This window comes from Labeo rohita, chromosome 12 (assembly GCF_022985175.1).
Source record: "Labeo rohita strain BAU-BD-2019 chromosome 12, IGBB_LRoh.1.0, whole genome shotgun sequence".
NCBI lineage: Eukaryota > Metazoa > Chordata > Actinopteri > Cypriniformes > Cyprinidae > Labeo > Labeo rohita.
In genome coordinates this window covers 10791250-10806456 of record NC_066880.1, presented here as the reverse complement: position 1 = coordinate 10806456, position 15207 = coordinate 10791250, and the positions used below count along the sequence as shown (strand labels likewise).

Sequence of the window (15207 nt, the reverse complement as noted above, 5' to 3'; positions counted from 1 at the left end):
CAAGTTGGCACACAAATTTAAATGTTGATGGCAAATATGTGATTCGCTAAAATCAATTATTTGACTTTATGCTTAAAAAATTTTCATGAGCTTAGCAATACATTAAATTTGATTGATTTGCTAACATTGAGTATATGCCTTTATGCTTAACACATTAACAGCATAGTGACATGCTAACAGCTAACCCTTTGGGAAAGAAAATCAGTTCAAAATGGCAAACAAAGTGAAATGTTGACTTTGAATATGACTGATTCGTTTAAAGTGTCATTAGCTTAACAACACTCTAACAGCTAATTTGATTCACTAAGATGGCTTGTCTTTATGCCTTAACACATTACGTCATTAGCTTGCTTATCAACATGCTAATAGCGAACTCTTAAAAAAAAAATCAATCCAAGCTGGCAAACAAAGTGAAATGTTGATGACAAATATAACTTGATTTGCTAAAACAGATTTTATTTTTTTTAAAACATCGTCATTAGCTTAACAATACATTAACATAGAACTGATTTGCTAACACTGAATATTTACCTTTATGCTTAACACATTATTAACATAGCAACATTTTAATAACTAACTCTTGTTAAAAAAATCAGTCCAAGATGGCAAACAACTGATTGAACTGATTCGTTAAAACTAATTATTTGATTTTCTGTTTAAAGTGTCATTAGCATAGCAACATGCTAACAGCTAACTCTTTTAAACCAGTTGTAAAATTGGTCTTGTGTGCGTTTAAAGTTGCTATGTAGAGGTTTAATTTCAGCTAGTGATGCTGCCTATGTATGCATAGACGGCAAAATAACTCACTGGGTTTTGAAACTGAGCCGGAGTGTATTGGGGTTATTCATATAAATATATAAAAATATACAAAGGACATACACACACGCATATCCTCATAAAAAGATAAACTGAAAGAAATGAATTGTGCTATTAGTACACAGCCATCATTACCTTCTTTCTTATAGACTAACAGCCTGGAGCAGACTCACAAATTTTGCTTATTTCCATACTGAGGCTTGCTAGTTGGTCCCCCTATAGGAATAATGAAGCACATTTGCAACAGTATTGTACAGTAGAGACAAATGATATAATTTTAATCTCAAACACTAACGGCTAAAACAAATTCCAGATAAATCGAAAGAAAGTTACAGCAAAAAATACATTACAATTCATCTGAAACAACAAATAAATACAGGAAACATTTCTTATTAGTACGACTGACTACAGTTACTATCATGCTGTCAGATTTGATTAGTAAAGGTAAGAGTGGACATGGATGTTTTCTTGTTCAAAGCAGTCCTGCTGGTTTAACTAAACACATGCGAGGTCTTTGCTGACCTTAGAGGAACAGCGTGAGAAGCTACTAATCCTGGATGAAGGGGGACTGAGAGACGGGCGCGTGACCTTTGGGCTGTGTGTTGTGTGTGATTCTGCACCATGTGCTAAATGGTACTGCACTGGGGGCCTTGCCTTGTGTACGCCTCTCACACACACACACATATATACCTGATGGATGGGATTTTACTAGTAGCTCTCATGCCCCTTCTCACCTACAAAAGTGAAAACTAAACATTAAACAGCAGGTTATGACATACGTTGATGTTCGTCTTCCTGTTCTTCATCCATCTGATGTTCTCATCATGGTCCTCGAGTCAACACGTCCGTGTTGGGTTTCTCTACGGGTGGGTACGTTTTAAAAGTAATGGACGCAGCATAAATATAAGGGGAGAGAGGGTGAGAACGGTCCCGCTCCGCTCGAGAGCAGCGAGGAGAGGCCCCCTGTCACTGCCCACCAGGAATGATTCATGTGAACAATTTGTCCTAATTACTCCAGCCCAACGCTTTTGTCACTATTAATCTTACACACACGCTCGTACACACTCACACATGCACGCATAGGGCCAGTCAGTGGAGATCAGTGCCCTCGCAAATTGAAATAGATGGCCAAGACGATGGTGAGGAGGATGATGGCGCCCAGGATGAAGACCAGGATACGATTCTGAATGATCCTGTGGAGAGAAAGAGATTTCATGTTAATTAGACAACAGTGAAAACTACACATTTAACATTTTCACACAAAACAGCACGCATGTGATCGAGTACACGCCTTGCATCAAAAATGAATTCATTTTTTCCGACTGAACTCGATAAACACATTTCACTTCAGTCAGATCTGTCTTTTAAAAAAATGAAATAAAAATAACAAACAGACTTTCGTGCAAAACATGTCACACGATGTGACAACTTTGCCTTTTTCCCCTCCATCTGTCTGCAGACGCGCTTAGAGCGTTTATTTTTTTCCAAAAAGTAAAAAGTGTGGCTTGTGGCGTTCCTCCAGCTAATAAATTTCACATATTTACTGATGGAATTCTCCATAAAACCCACTTTCCTGTTGTCACATGACTGAAGTCATTCACTAAATTCTACATATCAGTTGCATATTCATTTACTAAATATTTTAGCCAATAATTCTGATTCTCCAGGCAGCAGTCGTCTATATGGGCCATTCTGTCCCACAACCAAAAAACACAATTAAAAAGCATTCAAATCCTAGATGTTTACCAAGACCCTTCTCTTATCTATTGAAACCCACAATAATATTAAAAATATTAATAAGCTTAAAATATATAAACTCATCAGTGATTGGGTACTTTCAAATGGGAGGTGGCTGTCCCGAACCCTAACCCCCAAATTTCAACTTATGAAAATTATACTGAAATAACTGATTTTTTTCCATTGTTAAATTTATAAGTATCTTTTTGAAAAGAAAAAAAAAAACATGTCCCGCATTTTCATGTCACTACCAAAACAGTGTATGTTTTAGTCCATTTATGATCTGGAAATATCTCTCTCATAGCTAGAAGGTGTGCGTAGATTCGTCCCATCATTTTGAGGTAAATTGTTTTCAAAAATCTGAAAATCTGAGTGTGACTTTAAGGAATGTCACTACCGAACACATTTTTTCTGCAATTAATTACTTTTTTTGGGGAGTTATTCCATAACATTCAGTTTTTATATGTGTACAACTGTTGAGAACTGTGCTAGCTAACCATGTGCCTATTAGCATCTTAAGCTAGGCTCAAATATATCTAAAATTGTCACTACCGAAACATTTGGTGGAGTTTCGGTAGTGACATCTTAGTTTTTTTGGGTGTTATCCCATAAAACTGTCACTACTGAAACAGTCACAACTGAAATCACCAAATTACATTTATCATCAAATTACACTTAAAATATTGTTAGAAAATGTAACTGTTATTGATAATTAATAAAATAGCAAAAAAATGAGCTGTCAAACGATTAATCGTGATTAATCACATACAAAATAAGAGTTTTCCTAATGTATGTGGGTGTACTGTGTGTAATTATTATAGTATATGTAAACACAAACACATTCATGTATATATTTAAGAAATATTTACAATTATATGTATTTATTAGAATTTTTATATAATTTATATTATAGATAAACATAAGACATTTCTCTTAAATATATACATTAATTTGTATTTATGTATACACATAGTAATTACACACAGTTCACACACATATTCGGTAGTGACAAATTTGGGGACGGGACAAATATTCTAAAAATGTATGAAAATACAATTTGAGAATTATTCGCACAATTACTAGAAATGCGTACCTTGAATATTATACAATTTTTTATTTTATTTATTTATTTATTTTTTTATTTTTTTCAAAACGTTTCTAACTCTGACTTTAAACCAATTCTGTAGAATGGCCCATTTATCAGTTTTGAGTTTTCATATTGGACAGTATTTGAAATCTAATTGTGCACACTGATACACATTTCAGAAACTTTTATAAAAAATCCTACCCTCACCAAGGCTGCATGTATTTAATTAAAAACTGAGTAAAAACAGTAATATAGCTAAATATTATTACAATTAAAAATAACTGTTTTCTACTGCGCTATATTTTTAAAATGTAATTAATTTCTGCAACAGCAAGCTAAATTTTCAGCATCATTACGCCAATCTTCAGTGTCACTTGATATCAGAAATCATTCTAATATGCTGATTTGGTGGTTATTTCTACATATTATTAATGTTGAAAATACAGAAATACATTATGAAACAGAAATCTTTCGTAACATTATAAATGTCTTTACTGTTACTTTTGACCAATTTAATGCAACCTTCTTGAATAAAAGCAAATTACAAAACCATTTCTTCCCAAATCATAAAGTTTGTCTCTACTCAGAAGTAACAAAAAAAAGAGCCAAACAAACTGTTTGAAAAGTGACAAAGTGGTACAAAATGGGTGTGTGGATGAGTACAGTGAGGGTGAGAGCGGCAGTTGTAGGGGTGAGACCCTGGGATGATCTCTTGGGGCGAGTTTCCGTCTCCTGTGTCATTCCTGACAAATGACAAAATTATCCCATGTGCTGACATGTGGAGAGAGCAGGACCACTGTCCACTCCTATAAGCAGGAGATGAATAACTCACACACACCCATTCATCACCACTGCAGCCGAGCAGCACTCTGCCCCATCCAACACACACACACACACACGCACCTAACACATATAGGGATGTACAGTAAAAAAGCAAAAATGCACACCTCAACACCGCTACTCAAAACTAAATATAAATTCATACTAGTATGTCTATGTTCTAAGATGTTTATTTTGTTAAGACAAACCATCAGAGCCTTTTCCACCACATTGGCAAAAGGTGTATTCTGATTGGACATTGAGTCTGCGTAATGCATAATTGGGAGTACATGCTTGGCGGTGGACATTAATCAGAGCATGTTTAGCAAGACCAGATCTCCCACATGTCTCTTTAAGTAACATTCATTATTTACACTGGCTACACACACACATAAACAAACTCCAAGCAAGAGGACAGACTGTTCATGATGTTCAGAGATGTGCTGGTGCCCAAAGGGACAGGAAACAGCCGTGGGAGAGGGACGAATGGGAATTCTTGGGTCTGTATAAAGTATGTGTGTGTGTTACAGGATGGTACAACTGATTCTGTGCTCACTACTACAGGAGGTAATATAGGTCAAGATCATGTGAACCTTATGGTTTTCCACTTCCTGTCAATCAATATTAAGATACAGTACAGTACTCTTCTCTTCTTTTTGTTACAAAAAATGTAAGGCTTTCTTTTAGCAAGGACACATTACATTGACCTAAAGTGGCTGTAAAGACATTTATAATGTTATGAAAGATTTCAAATAAATGCAGTTGTTTTGAATATTCTATTCATTAAAGAAACTGGAAGAAAAATAAGTTCAACGTTTTAACTGTTTGAAAATTTGATAAATTGTACTTGAAGACAAAATCAGCATATTAGAATGATTTTTGAAGGATTATGTGACACTGAAGAGTGGACTAATGATGCTATAATTCAGCTTTGCTATCACAGAAATAAATAACATGTTAAAATATATTAAAATAGAAAAGTGTTATTTTAAATTGTAATAATATTTCACAATATTACTGTTTTTGCTGTTTTTGATTACAAAAACGCAGCTTTAGTGAGCATTAAAGACTTCTTTCAAAACATAAAAAATAACGGAAATGAAGATGAATGACTTGTGATCTCACTGCTCTTTATTATAAAAAAGATACTACATTTTAATTGTATACCATATTAATCAGGGTTTCTGCAGGTTTTATGAGGGTAAATTTAAGAATATTTTATGACCTCTTTAAGACCAACTAAAGAAAATTTAAGAAAAAAAAAAAAAAACAATCAAAAAATCGAAACATCTCAAAGTATAGTTCGAGTTGTACTTTCACTTTCAAATTAGCAGCAATTCAGCATCTAGCAATTGTTTGTTTTAGTTTGTTTGAGTTTTCCCTCTTTTCTTCACTTTCCTTTAGTAAAAGCGGTGTGCACATTTTACTTTCACTTTCAAATTAGCGGCAATTCGGCGTCAAGCAATTGTTTGTTTTTGACGAGCGTTTGAGATTAAAAAGTATTTAAATTGTATTATTTTGATGAAAATAACCGATCAGTTCGCTAGATAAGACCCTTCTTCCTCGGGCTGGAATCATTTACAACCGCATTTGGGATCATTTGAAGCTGCATTTAAATTGCATTTCGGAAGTTCAAAATCGGGGCACCAAAACAGTTCATTATTTGGAGAAAAATGCTGAAATGTTTTCCTCAAAAAACACAATTTCTTTACGACTGAAGAAAGAAAGAAATGAACATCTTTGATGACAAGGGGGTGAATACATTATATGTGAATCTTTGTTTTGAAAGTGGTCTTCACCTTTAATTCTTCTTAAAGTAATTTTAAGACCAGTGGAAACCCTGTTAATGCTTTAATGTTTCTTTGCAACCATAGAACAGCATTATTTTCATTAATTAATTGAACTTGTGGTAAACATTAATATTGTTACCATGAATTTCTAAAAGCATTCAGCCAACTGAAGCCATGGTAAAAAGGGGTTTTTACTTGCTTGTGGTATGTTTCCATACAACCTCGAGGCATAGTACTTCATTCTGTACAGATTAAACTCAAAAAAACTTCATGGATAGACTTTTTAACTCATAAATCATCTTCGACTAACCTTAATTTTCTGACCAAAAGCTCAGCTGTAGATTTTTGACTGAAGTGCAAGAGATTAAATACAGTGTGTGTGTGTTGGTGTGAGTGGTTCAGGGGCCAGGCTGAGCTGTTAGCAGTAATGTAGATTAATCTGCCTTTGGTGAGGCTGCTCTGACAGGCCCTTGAGGGTGGGCGGAGAGGCCCCGGGCAGCCCCACATCCAGACACAGAGGGAAAGCGAGTGAGTGAGTGGCCTAGTCATCACAGAGAACAGCCACGCTTTCTTCACTTCAACAGCCCAGACCAACAACACTCTGAAAAAGATGCTGGAAAGTGCATGAATCTCTTTACTGAGATCGGTTATAATTTGAGGAACGTGTTTGGGGAAGTAATTCATCCTGTCACGTATGAGAGCTCATATACTCATTGATGCAGGGGAACTTTTGTCTGTAAACTTTAAAATCTTCCCCTGTGGCAGTCCCTTTCAACCACGACTAAAAATAACCACGAATGGATCTCAAAGAACAGAAGTACCAAAACAGACTATTTGTACCCATTTTCCACCTCTCTCAGAACCAGCCTGCATTTCCACTCACTTGAAAACCAAATGATGATGTAACCTGCTGTTACTAAATAATCTGTGCACAAACAAACATGCCAAATTGCTTTCTTTGTTTACAAGCACTGCTTCTAGTTTTAAGAACATATTTTGACATCTAAAGTAATTTAATGGAGTGTAATCACAAGCTGGATTTGATATAATGGCTAGAAGTTATTTAAATATATAGCGTAATGAATAAAATTTATATTATTCTATTTACATACACTGTTGTTCAAAAGTTTTGTAATGTTTTTGAAAGGAATCTCTTCTGTTCATTAAAGGCTGCATTTATGTGATCAAAAACAGAAAAAAATTGTATTATTGTGAAATGTTATTAATATTTAAAATAACAGTTTTTTTATTTTAATACACTTCAAAATATAATTTATTTATGTGATGCAAAGCTGAATTTTCAGCATCATTACTTCAATCCTCAATGTCACATGATCCTTCAGAAATCTTTGTTAAATGCTGATTTATTATCAGTGTTGGAAAAAGTTGTGGTGCTTAATATTATTTCGGAACCTGTGATACTTTTTTCAGGATTCCTTGATAAATAAAAAGTTTAAATGTACAGTATTTATTTTAAATAGACATATTTTCTAACAATCCTAAAAAAAAAGTTTCACAGGTTCCAAAAAATATTAAGTAGCACAACTGTTTTCAACATTGATAATAAACCAGCATATTAAAATGATTTAAGAAAAATCATGTGACACCGAAGACTGGAGTAATGATTGCAGAAAATTCAGCATTGCATCAAAGTAAGAAATTATGTTTTAAAGTATATTAAAATAGAAAACCATTATTTTAAATAGCAATAATATTTTTTTCTGTACTTTTGATAAAATAAATGCAGCCTTGATGAGCATAAGAAACTTTTTAAAAAATTACAAATTTTACTGGTCCCAAACTTTTGAATGGCGGTGTATGATATCTGTAAATTATACATATACATATACATATACATATACATATTTTATATATATATATTTATATATATATATATATATATATATATATATATAATATACTGAATATAATAAATTAAATAAATTATAATAGCATAACAATAGAAATAATAATTTAAATAATAATAATAATAATAATAATGATGATAAGATTTATATTATTATATTTATAATTATAGTAAAATAAGAGACTTTTGAACAGTAGAGTATATTCAACAAATATATAAAAATATATTAGTTAACATTTTTTCTCTTAAATATTTTTACTGTACTATTTTATGTTGTTGTTTTGAAAGCTGTACTTGTCTCCCCATCTCTGACATTCCTGATTTCTGGGGAGTAGCAACAAAGGTTTTTGTTTTGTTTTTTGCCTCAAAACTGCTTTTTCTTTGGTGGATACACCTGGACTAGATTGGAAAATGCAAAACTCTTTGTGGAAAAAGGGATATTGGATACTTCTGTAGCTAATCTATGGCTTCTCCACCTCCAGTCTCACCTGGGTTGAATCACATTAATATAAAGGGAGGACAGAGACAGAGACAGCAATAGCAGGAGAAGAGTTGCATCTGATGCCTGTCTGATGGAGGTTCTATCCCATGCTGAACCATGTCCGGACAGAACAGAGCAGGACCCATCAAACCGCATCCATCCTCTCTGTCAAACACATGACAGAGGCTGGAAGAGACCTGTTCATGTTGTCACAGCTCATAGCTCAGGGTAAACCTTCTTTTACACGTTCACTTTTTCTGTCTTTCTCGCTCTCTCTCTCTATAAAAAGAACTCGAGGTTCAAAAATGCACATGTAAAATCAAATAAATAAAGTTTGCTTCAATGTAGCGTATAAAGTAAAAATCAAAACATTAAAACTTCATACAGAAGATACATATCCCTGCTCAACTACTATTAAATATTAAACACTTCAAGAATTCACACTTTTTAAATTGTTAGCATAATCTCATGTACCAATAGAAATTTATCATATCTAGCTGGGCCAGAGGTAAAAGTAAGACTCTACACAGGATGTTTCGTGTTCAATTCCCATGCTGGAATAAATGAATGTATGCTTTTTTTTTTCATAACTAAAACTGCTAGTCAAAGTATACTTTGTTGTTACTGACTTTTTTTTATCAGAATTGTGTGATATAAACTCACAATTGTAAGAAAAAGTCAGAATTGCGAGATAAAAACTTGCACTTTTCTCTCGCAAATGTGAGTTTGTATCCCACAATTCTGATTTTTCTCTCACAATTGCAAGTTTATATCAGAATTGTGAGATTATAAAGTTCAATCCTGAAGTTAAAAACAGACAAATATGTTCTCAGAATTGTTCTCAGAATTATGTTGACTTTGTAAACTCGCAATTGTAAGAAAAAAAAAAGTCACAATTGCAAGAAAAAAGTCACAATTGCAAGATGCAAGGCCACAATTACCTTTTTTTATTCAGTGGTGGAAAAGGACTTCCATACAAATCATTAAAATTTAGATAAAGAAAAAAAAAACATGTTTTGTCAGAAATAATCTACAGGTTTTCTTTTAACTTACTGCAACACAGTTTCACAAAACAAGACAAACTCCTCAGTTATTATTAATTTTTGTTTGTATGTGGGGCCTTGGACCCTCAAGCCCCCCCTTCAATTTGAGCCCCTACAGCTGAGAACCTCTGGCTTAAGTACACTGTGACTTTCTCACTGTGAAGCACACAAGCAGTATGTGTGCAAGCACTGCCAAAATAACTCCTTCCAAAACCAGCAGACAAAATTAAACTGAGTCAATTGGGTTAAAAACATAAGTCTAACCTCAAACGCACAACGCCAAAGAATGAACGACTGTGTGTGTGTGTGTGAGAGAGAGTGAGTGAGTGAGTGAGTGAGAGAGAGAAAGAGAGAGAGAGAGAGAGAGAGAGAAAAGGAGAGTGAGTTCAAGCTACGAAAAGCCCATTTATCAGTGGAGGAGGTAGAGGAGACAGAGACAGATGAAAATAATGAGGAGTTTTCTGTCAGGAAAGATTTACAAAATCGTACCCGCGTTATTAAAATTTAAAACCTTTTTCCCCTTCTTTCCCACTATTTTTTTTCTCTCTCTAACACTCTCAGTTCCCCTTATTAGTAGCCCTAATGAGGGCAGTGGTACACCTCCATGCCTGGGTGTGTGGGGGGAGGTGGGTGACGGAAGTTTACCCCGTTCTAAAACCCCCAACACCACACACACATATACACTCATAAACACACACACACACACACACACACCTTTCACAATACACAGACATCCACCAACAAACACACACAGACACAATTCCATTTTCATCTTTTAAACCTCTTAATAAACAGCAAGTTCAAGGATTCTAAAACATTTATAACAATACAATGTATAATGTATAAGAAATACTCTTTGCCGCTAATGATATTTGTGAGATTAACTTACATCTGTATATGTGTTTTTTTTTCAAGCTCATAAAAAGAGTCGCTGACTGTGTGAGGTGGTCTGTATTTCTTTTTTTCCTTACACACCAGGTATTGCACTTCACAGGATCAAGATAGAAACAAAAGAGGTGAAAGTGGGAGGAGAGTCAGTAGGATCAATGTGTTCACTAATGGTCTGACTGACGGACATGATGCTCTGTGTGTGTTGGTATGGTGGAGGGAGGCCTGTAGAACTGATCCTGTGTTGGAGTGTGTGATCACACACTAACAAAGATAAATGTTTTAGCAGGGCTTCTCAGGCTGCCTTACTGTACTGTACATGTCAAAGCGGCCTTTAAACCACCTTACCTGTCAATAGCTCAGAGCTTTGGATGTAATAAAGACAGGCAATAGCGTTCTTTGTAGTCTCTTTCAGAGTGACGTAAAGAGAGTCAGCATTAGCAACCGTGATGGAACTAGCAGCTGTCTGTGAGAACTGGACTGAAGGGTTATTTTGAGATTCATGGCAATGGCACAGTTATGTTTTGATGATTGATGTATTGGTCAAACCAATAAATTGGCCAAAAAGTTGCCATTTTAATATTGGGACTTTAGCCAAAAAATTTACTCACCATCTGGGCAATTTTCTGTTTTTCAGAATTTCATGATATATGATATTTCACAACTGCAACTTCTCACAAAAGCGAGCTTATATCTCACAATTCTGACTTTTTCTCACAACTGCAAGTTTATATTAGAATTGTGAGATATAAACTCACAACTGCAAGTTTTGAGTGGAAAAAAATACTGATATGTTCATAGAATTGTAAGTTTATATCTCACAATTCTGAGATATAAACTCGCAATTGCATGGTGTAAAGTCAGAATTGTGACTATTTCTTAACTCACAATTGTGAGTTTATATAACGCATTTTTATTTAGAATTTTATTTACTACAGCACTTTTATCAAGATTCAGGAGTGAAGCTGCTCCATTCGGTGAGGAATGACTGTCCTGTAGTATACTATACTATTTAACAATATTTAGTAATTTTATTTAGTAAATATTGTATTAAATAAATTACATGCATTTAATAAATATTGTACAGAACAAGTTACATGCATTTAAATTTTCACTGTATAAATATATGTATAAATTTGTGTGTGAATGAAATACATTTTAAGGATTTTAGTGATTTTTCTGTGATTTCAGTGTTTTTTTTTTTAGTTTTTAGGGATTTTTTTTCACATTCATTACAAAATTATTTTTAATGAAAAAAATAAAGTAATTAAACTATTGCCTAAGTTTCCTTTAGAAATTAAAATAAAATAAGAAAAAACATTTGAAATTCTTTAGCATTATTTAAAACGCATTTGCATTAATTTGTTCGGTCTCTGCACTGTCTGTTAAAAATCTATAAAATAAATGTATACATTATGTGCAGTATATGCAAAGAGCTCAAAGAGGAGGGGCTTTACAAGACTTTTAAGGCTTAATTAAACACACACACACACACACACGCACACACACACACAAACAAGACCGCCAGGGGGGAAAAACTGCATTTAATTGCATGTAATTGACTTAAAAAGTCCCTAGCACTGTGTAATTCCCAAAAGAAAAACAGTCGTTTGCCCTCCAGAGCATTCTGAAACACATACACACACCCACACACACCATGGCTACTTTAACAGGGCTGAAGTGTATAACAGACCTGTTAAATAGGGTTTTATTAGCGTGATTATGGGGTGGTGGAGCTTGCTACAGTACTCTTATCATCTGGGGCGGAATTCAGGAGTAAAGCTGCTCTATTGAGAACTGACTGTCCTATCACACACCGCTGTGTCAATTCAGGTAGACTATCGCTGAACTTTGGTTAGCGAAGATGAATCTTGAGATGTTGCCAGTGCTGCGACTGTGAATGCTTCCTAATGATTTCACTCCATATCTCTCTTTCTCACTGTCATCGTGTCTATCATCGGAACGACACACCGCTTTTGCAACCCACTCATGGATAAGTCTGCTTCTTAACATGGATCAACAAACTAAGACGAGTGTAAAAGGTTATAAAGGGAATTGCTGAAGAGAGAGCACCAACACACGGGCATGAATATTGTACACATACACACAGGCTGAGACTGGCAAATCACACGGCCCCGTTCAACTCATAGCGCTCCAACTCTGAAAGACAAACGAGCTCTTGCACATTTGGAGCAGCCCGTGTGTCGGGAAGCTGTCTTTATGAGCTACACACACACACACACACATACATAACGAACACTTCTACGCCACACACTCATGTATTTTTTATTGCCCAGCTAACAATCTGACTAGAATCCTAGACTGGGATTTTAGACCCCTACAGGAGGAAAGAGGGAGGGATGAAGAGTGAGAAGCAAAAAGAGGGGGAAAGAAAGAGAAGATGAGTTTAGAATCAGGTGCTGTTTAAAAAAGGTTGAGACAAAGAAACGGAAAACACTTTGTTGGCGCCATTTCTTGGAATCTCTTTTGCATGCAACAGATTTCAGCAGCTGTAGCCTGCTGTCGTGGAGTGTCCAAGCGAGATTCCCTGCTCCCTCTAATTTTCTGGTAGCCCGGGATCATTCTTCTAACTGGCACTCTGCCAACTTAGTAGCAGACTCTGTATTTCTGTTCTGAAATGTAGTGAGCTGCCTACGTACACTACCAGTCAAAAGTTTTTGAACATATTTTGTAATTTATTCCTGTGATCAAAGCTAAATTTTAAGCATCATTACTCCAGTCTTCAGTGTCACATGATCTTTCAGAAATCATTCTAATATGCTGATTTGCTTTTCAAGAAACATTTATTATTCCTACTATTATTATTATTAATATTTAAAACTAGCTGTAGTTTTTTTTTTAGGATTCTTTGATGAACAGAACAATCCAAAGATCAGCATTTATCTGAAACAAAAAAGATTTTGTAGCATTATACACTATTCCATTTAAAAGCTTGAAGTATGTTTTATTATTATTATTATTATTATTTGGAAAAGAAACTATAGAAATTGATACTTCTATTTTAGCAAGGATGCTTTAAATTGATGATGAAGACATTTATAATGTTACAAAAGATTTCTATTTTAGATAAATTCTGTTCTTCTGAACTTTCTATTCATCAAAGGAACGTGAACAAATTCTACTCAGCTGTTTTCAGTATAATAATAATAAATGTTTTTTTAAGCAGCAAATCAGAATCTTAGAATGATTTCTGAAGGATCATGTGACTGAAGCAAAGATGCTAAAAATTCAGCTTTGAAATCACAGGAATAAATTACTTTTTCTAAATATATATTCAAATAGAAAGCAGCTATTTTAAATACAAAAATATTTCACAATATTACTTACTATATTTTGGATCAAATAAAAGCAAGTTTGGTGAGCAGAAGAGACTTCTTTAAAAAACATAAAAATTCTTACTGTTCAAAAACTTTTGACTGGTAGTGTAGATGGTGTTTTATAGCAATGTAGGTGAATTCCAAAATGAGATATACCTCCTATATATCTTATACTTTTAAATTAATCTAAATTAAATACATTTTTACATGGTTACAGAAAAGTTACATTTCAAATCCTCAATTTTAGCCAATATTTGTGTTAAGCCTGTATTGCATTCTGTGGTTAACAAGCTAATGTTAAACTCCTCTGAAATCAATTATAAGTCGAGTCTCTTCTGTACTTTGTTATATGGCTGCCTGTATGTAGTGTCACTCACTTATGGGGTTCCATTTCAATTAGGATGCTGCCTAAGAAGTCTAGGTAGGCAGCTCAGCAGGTTTTGCACCAGAATGTCTTTCTTCTTCCAACTTTTTCAGTTCCTCTACTCTGGCTTTGTTAACTTCATCTTACCACTTTCTCATATTTTATAAAACTCAGGAATGTCTCAATTTCATCATTCTTCACTTATCTTTCCCTTTCCTTTTTTCTTTTCTCTATCTCTAGTTAGAAGGAGTGTGCTCATGTCAAAAACGAGGTAGAGGATTACTGTATATCTCAGGAACTTTCTCAAGGAGGGCATGCCTGTGCCTCACTGCAGCCAATAAGAAGGCAGTAAATATTATGTCTGAGTCCATGTCATGGGTAAATGTGCCGAGGCAGCAGTCAGCATACCACTACTAATCCTGAGTTCCCAGCACTCATTGCAAGAAACTTCAGAGAAAACAGAAACCCTTGCTTGGCTGCCACATCCCTGCTGCTCTGCGTTCTCCTAGAAACGGCAAACAGGTAGATCTGCCTATTTGAAATAACAGCAAATTTGAGGTTGTGACAGATTATACTGTATAAGCAATGCATAAAACTGGTAGGTTGTTTCTTTAGGCCTTCAGGACCAAACCTTTCCGTGAACTCCGTGCAGGACATGCCACGGGTGAAGTTCAATAGACCAAACCACAAGCAAACAAGGCTTCAACGGGCTTTAGACTTTATCTGCACTTGGAGACATATCACTACTTCCTGCTGTTGAGTTTTTGCAGTCTTTGACGTGCAAATGCATGACAAAGCCCAAATTCTCATCCTAACGGCACATTACTACATTTTAGTTAGTGGCTAGAACAATTACAGTTTATCTAAAATGGCAAAGACGCCCAGGTAAAGCAGCACTGTCTTTAACTCCTGACATCCTACGTTCTGACCTACCAGGCCGAGCAGGATATTGAGACTTACTCGCAGCGTAAAACGAT

The 15207-nt window shown here is 34.8% G+C and overlaps 1 protein-coding gene across 4 annotated transcripts in view; it reads right to left on the bottom strand.

The window, feature by feature from the left end:
• Positions 1-1443: 1443 nt before the first annotated feature.
• The window catches only part of vti1a (vesicle transport through interaction with t-SNAREs 1A), a 175866-nt gene continuing 162102 nt past the window's right edge, over positions 1444-15207 (bottom strand). For all 4 annotated transcript variants that reach the window (XM_051123749.1, XM_051123747.1, XM_051123750.1 and 1 more), the window contains one exon: positions 1444-2009. Coding sequence is in view for 2 of the 4 variants with exons in the window: in XM_051123747.1 (XP_050979704.1) it covers positions 1916-2009 (94 nt within the window). In the remaining 2 variants the exon portion in view is untranslated. The remainder of the gene's footprint in view (positions 2010-15207) is intronic.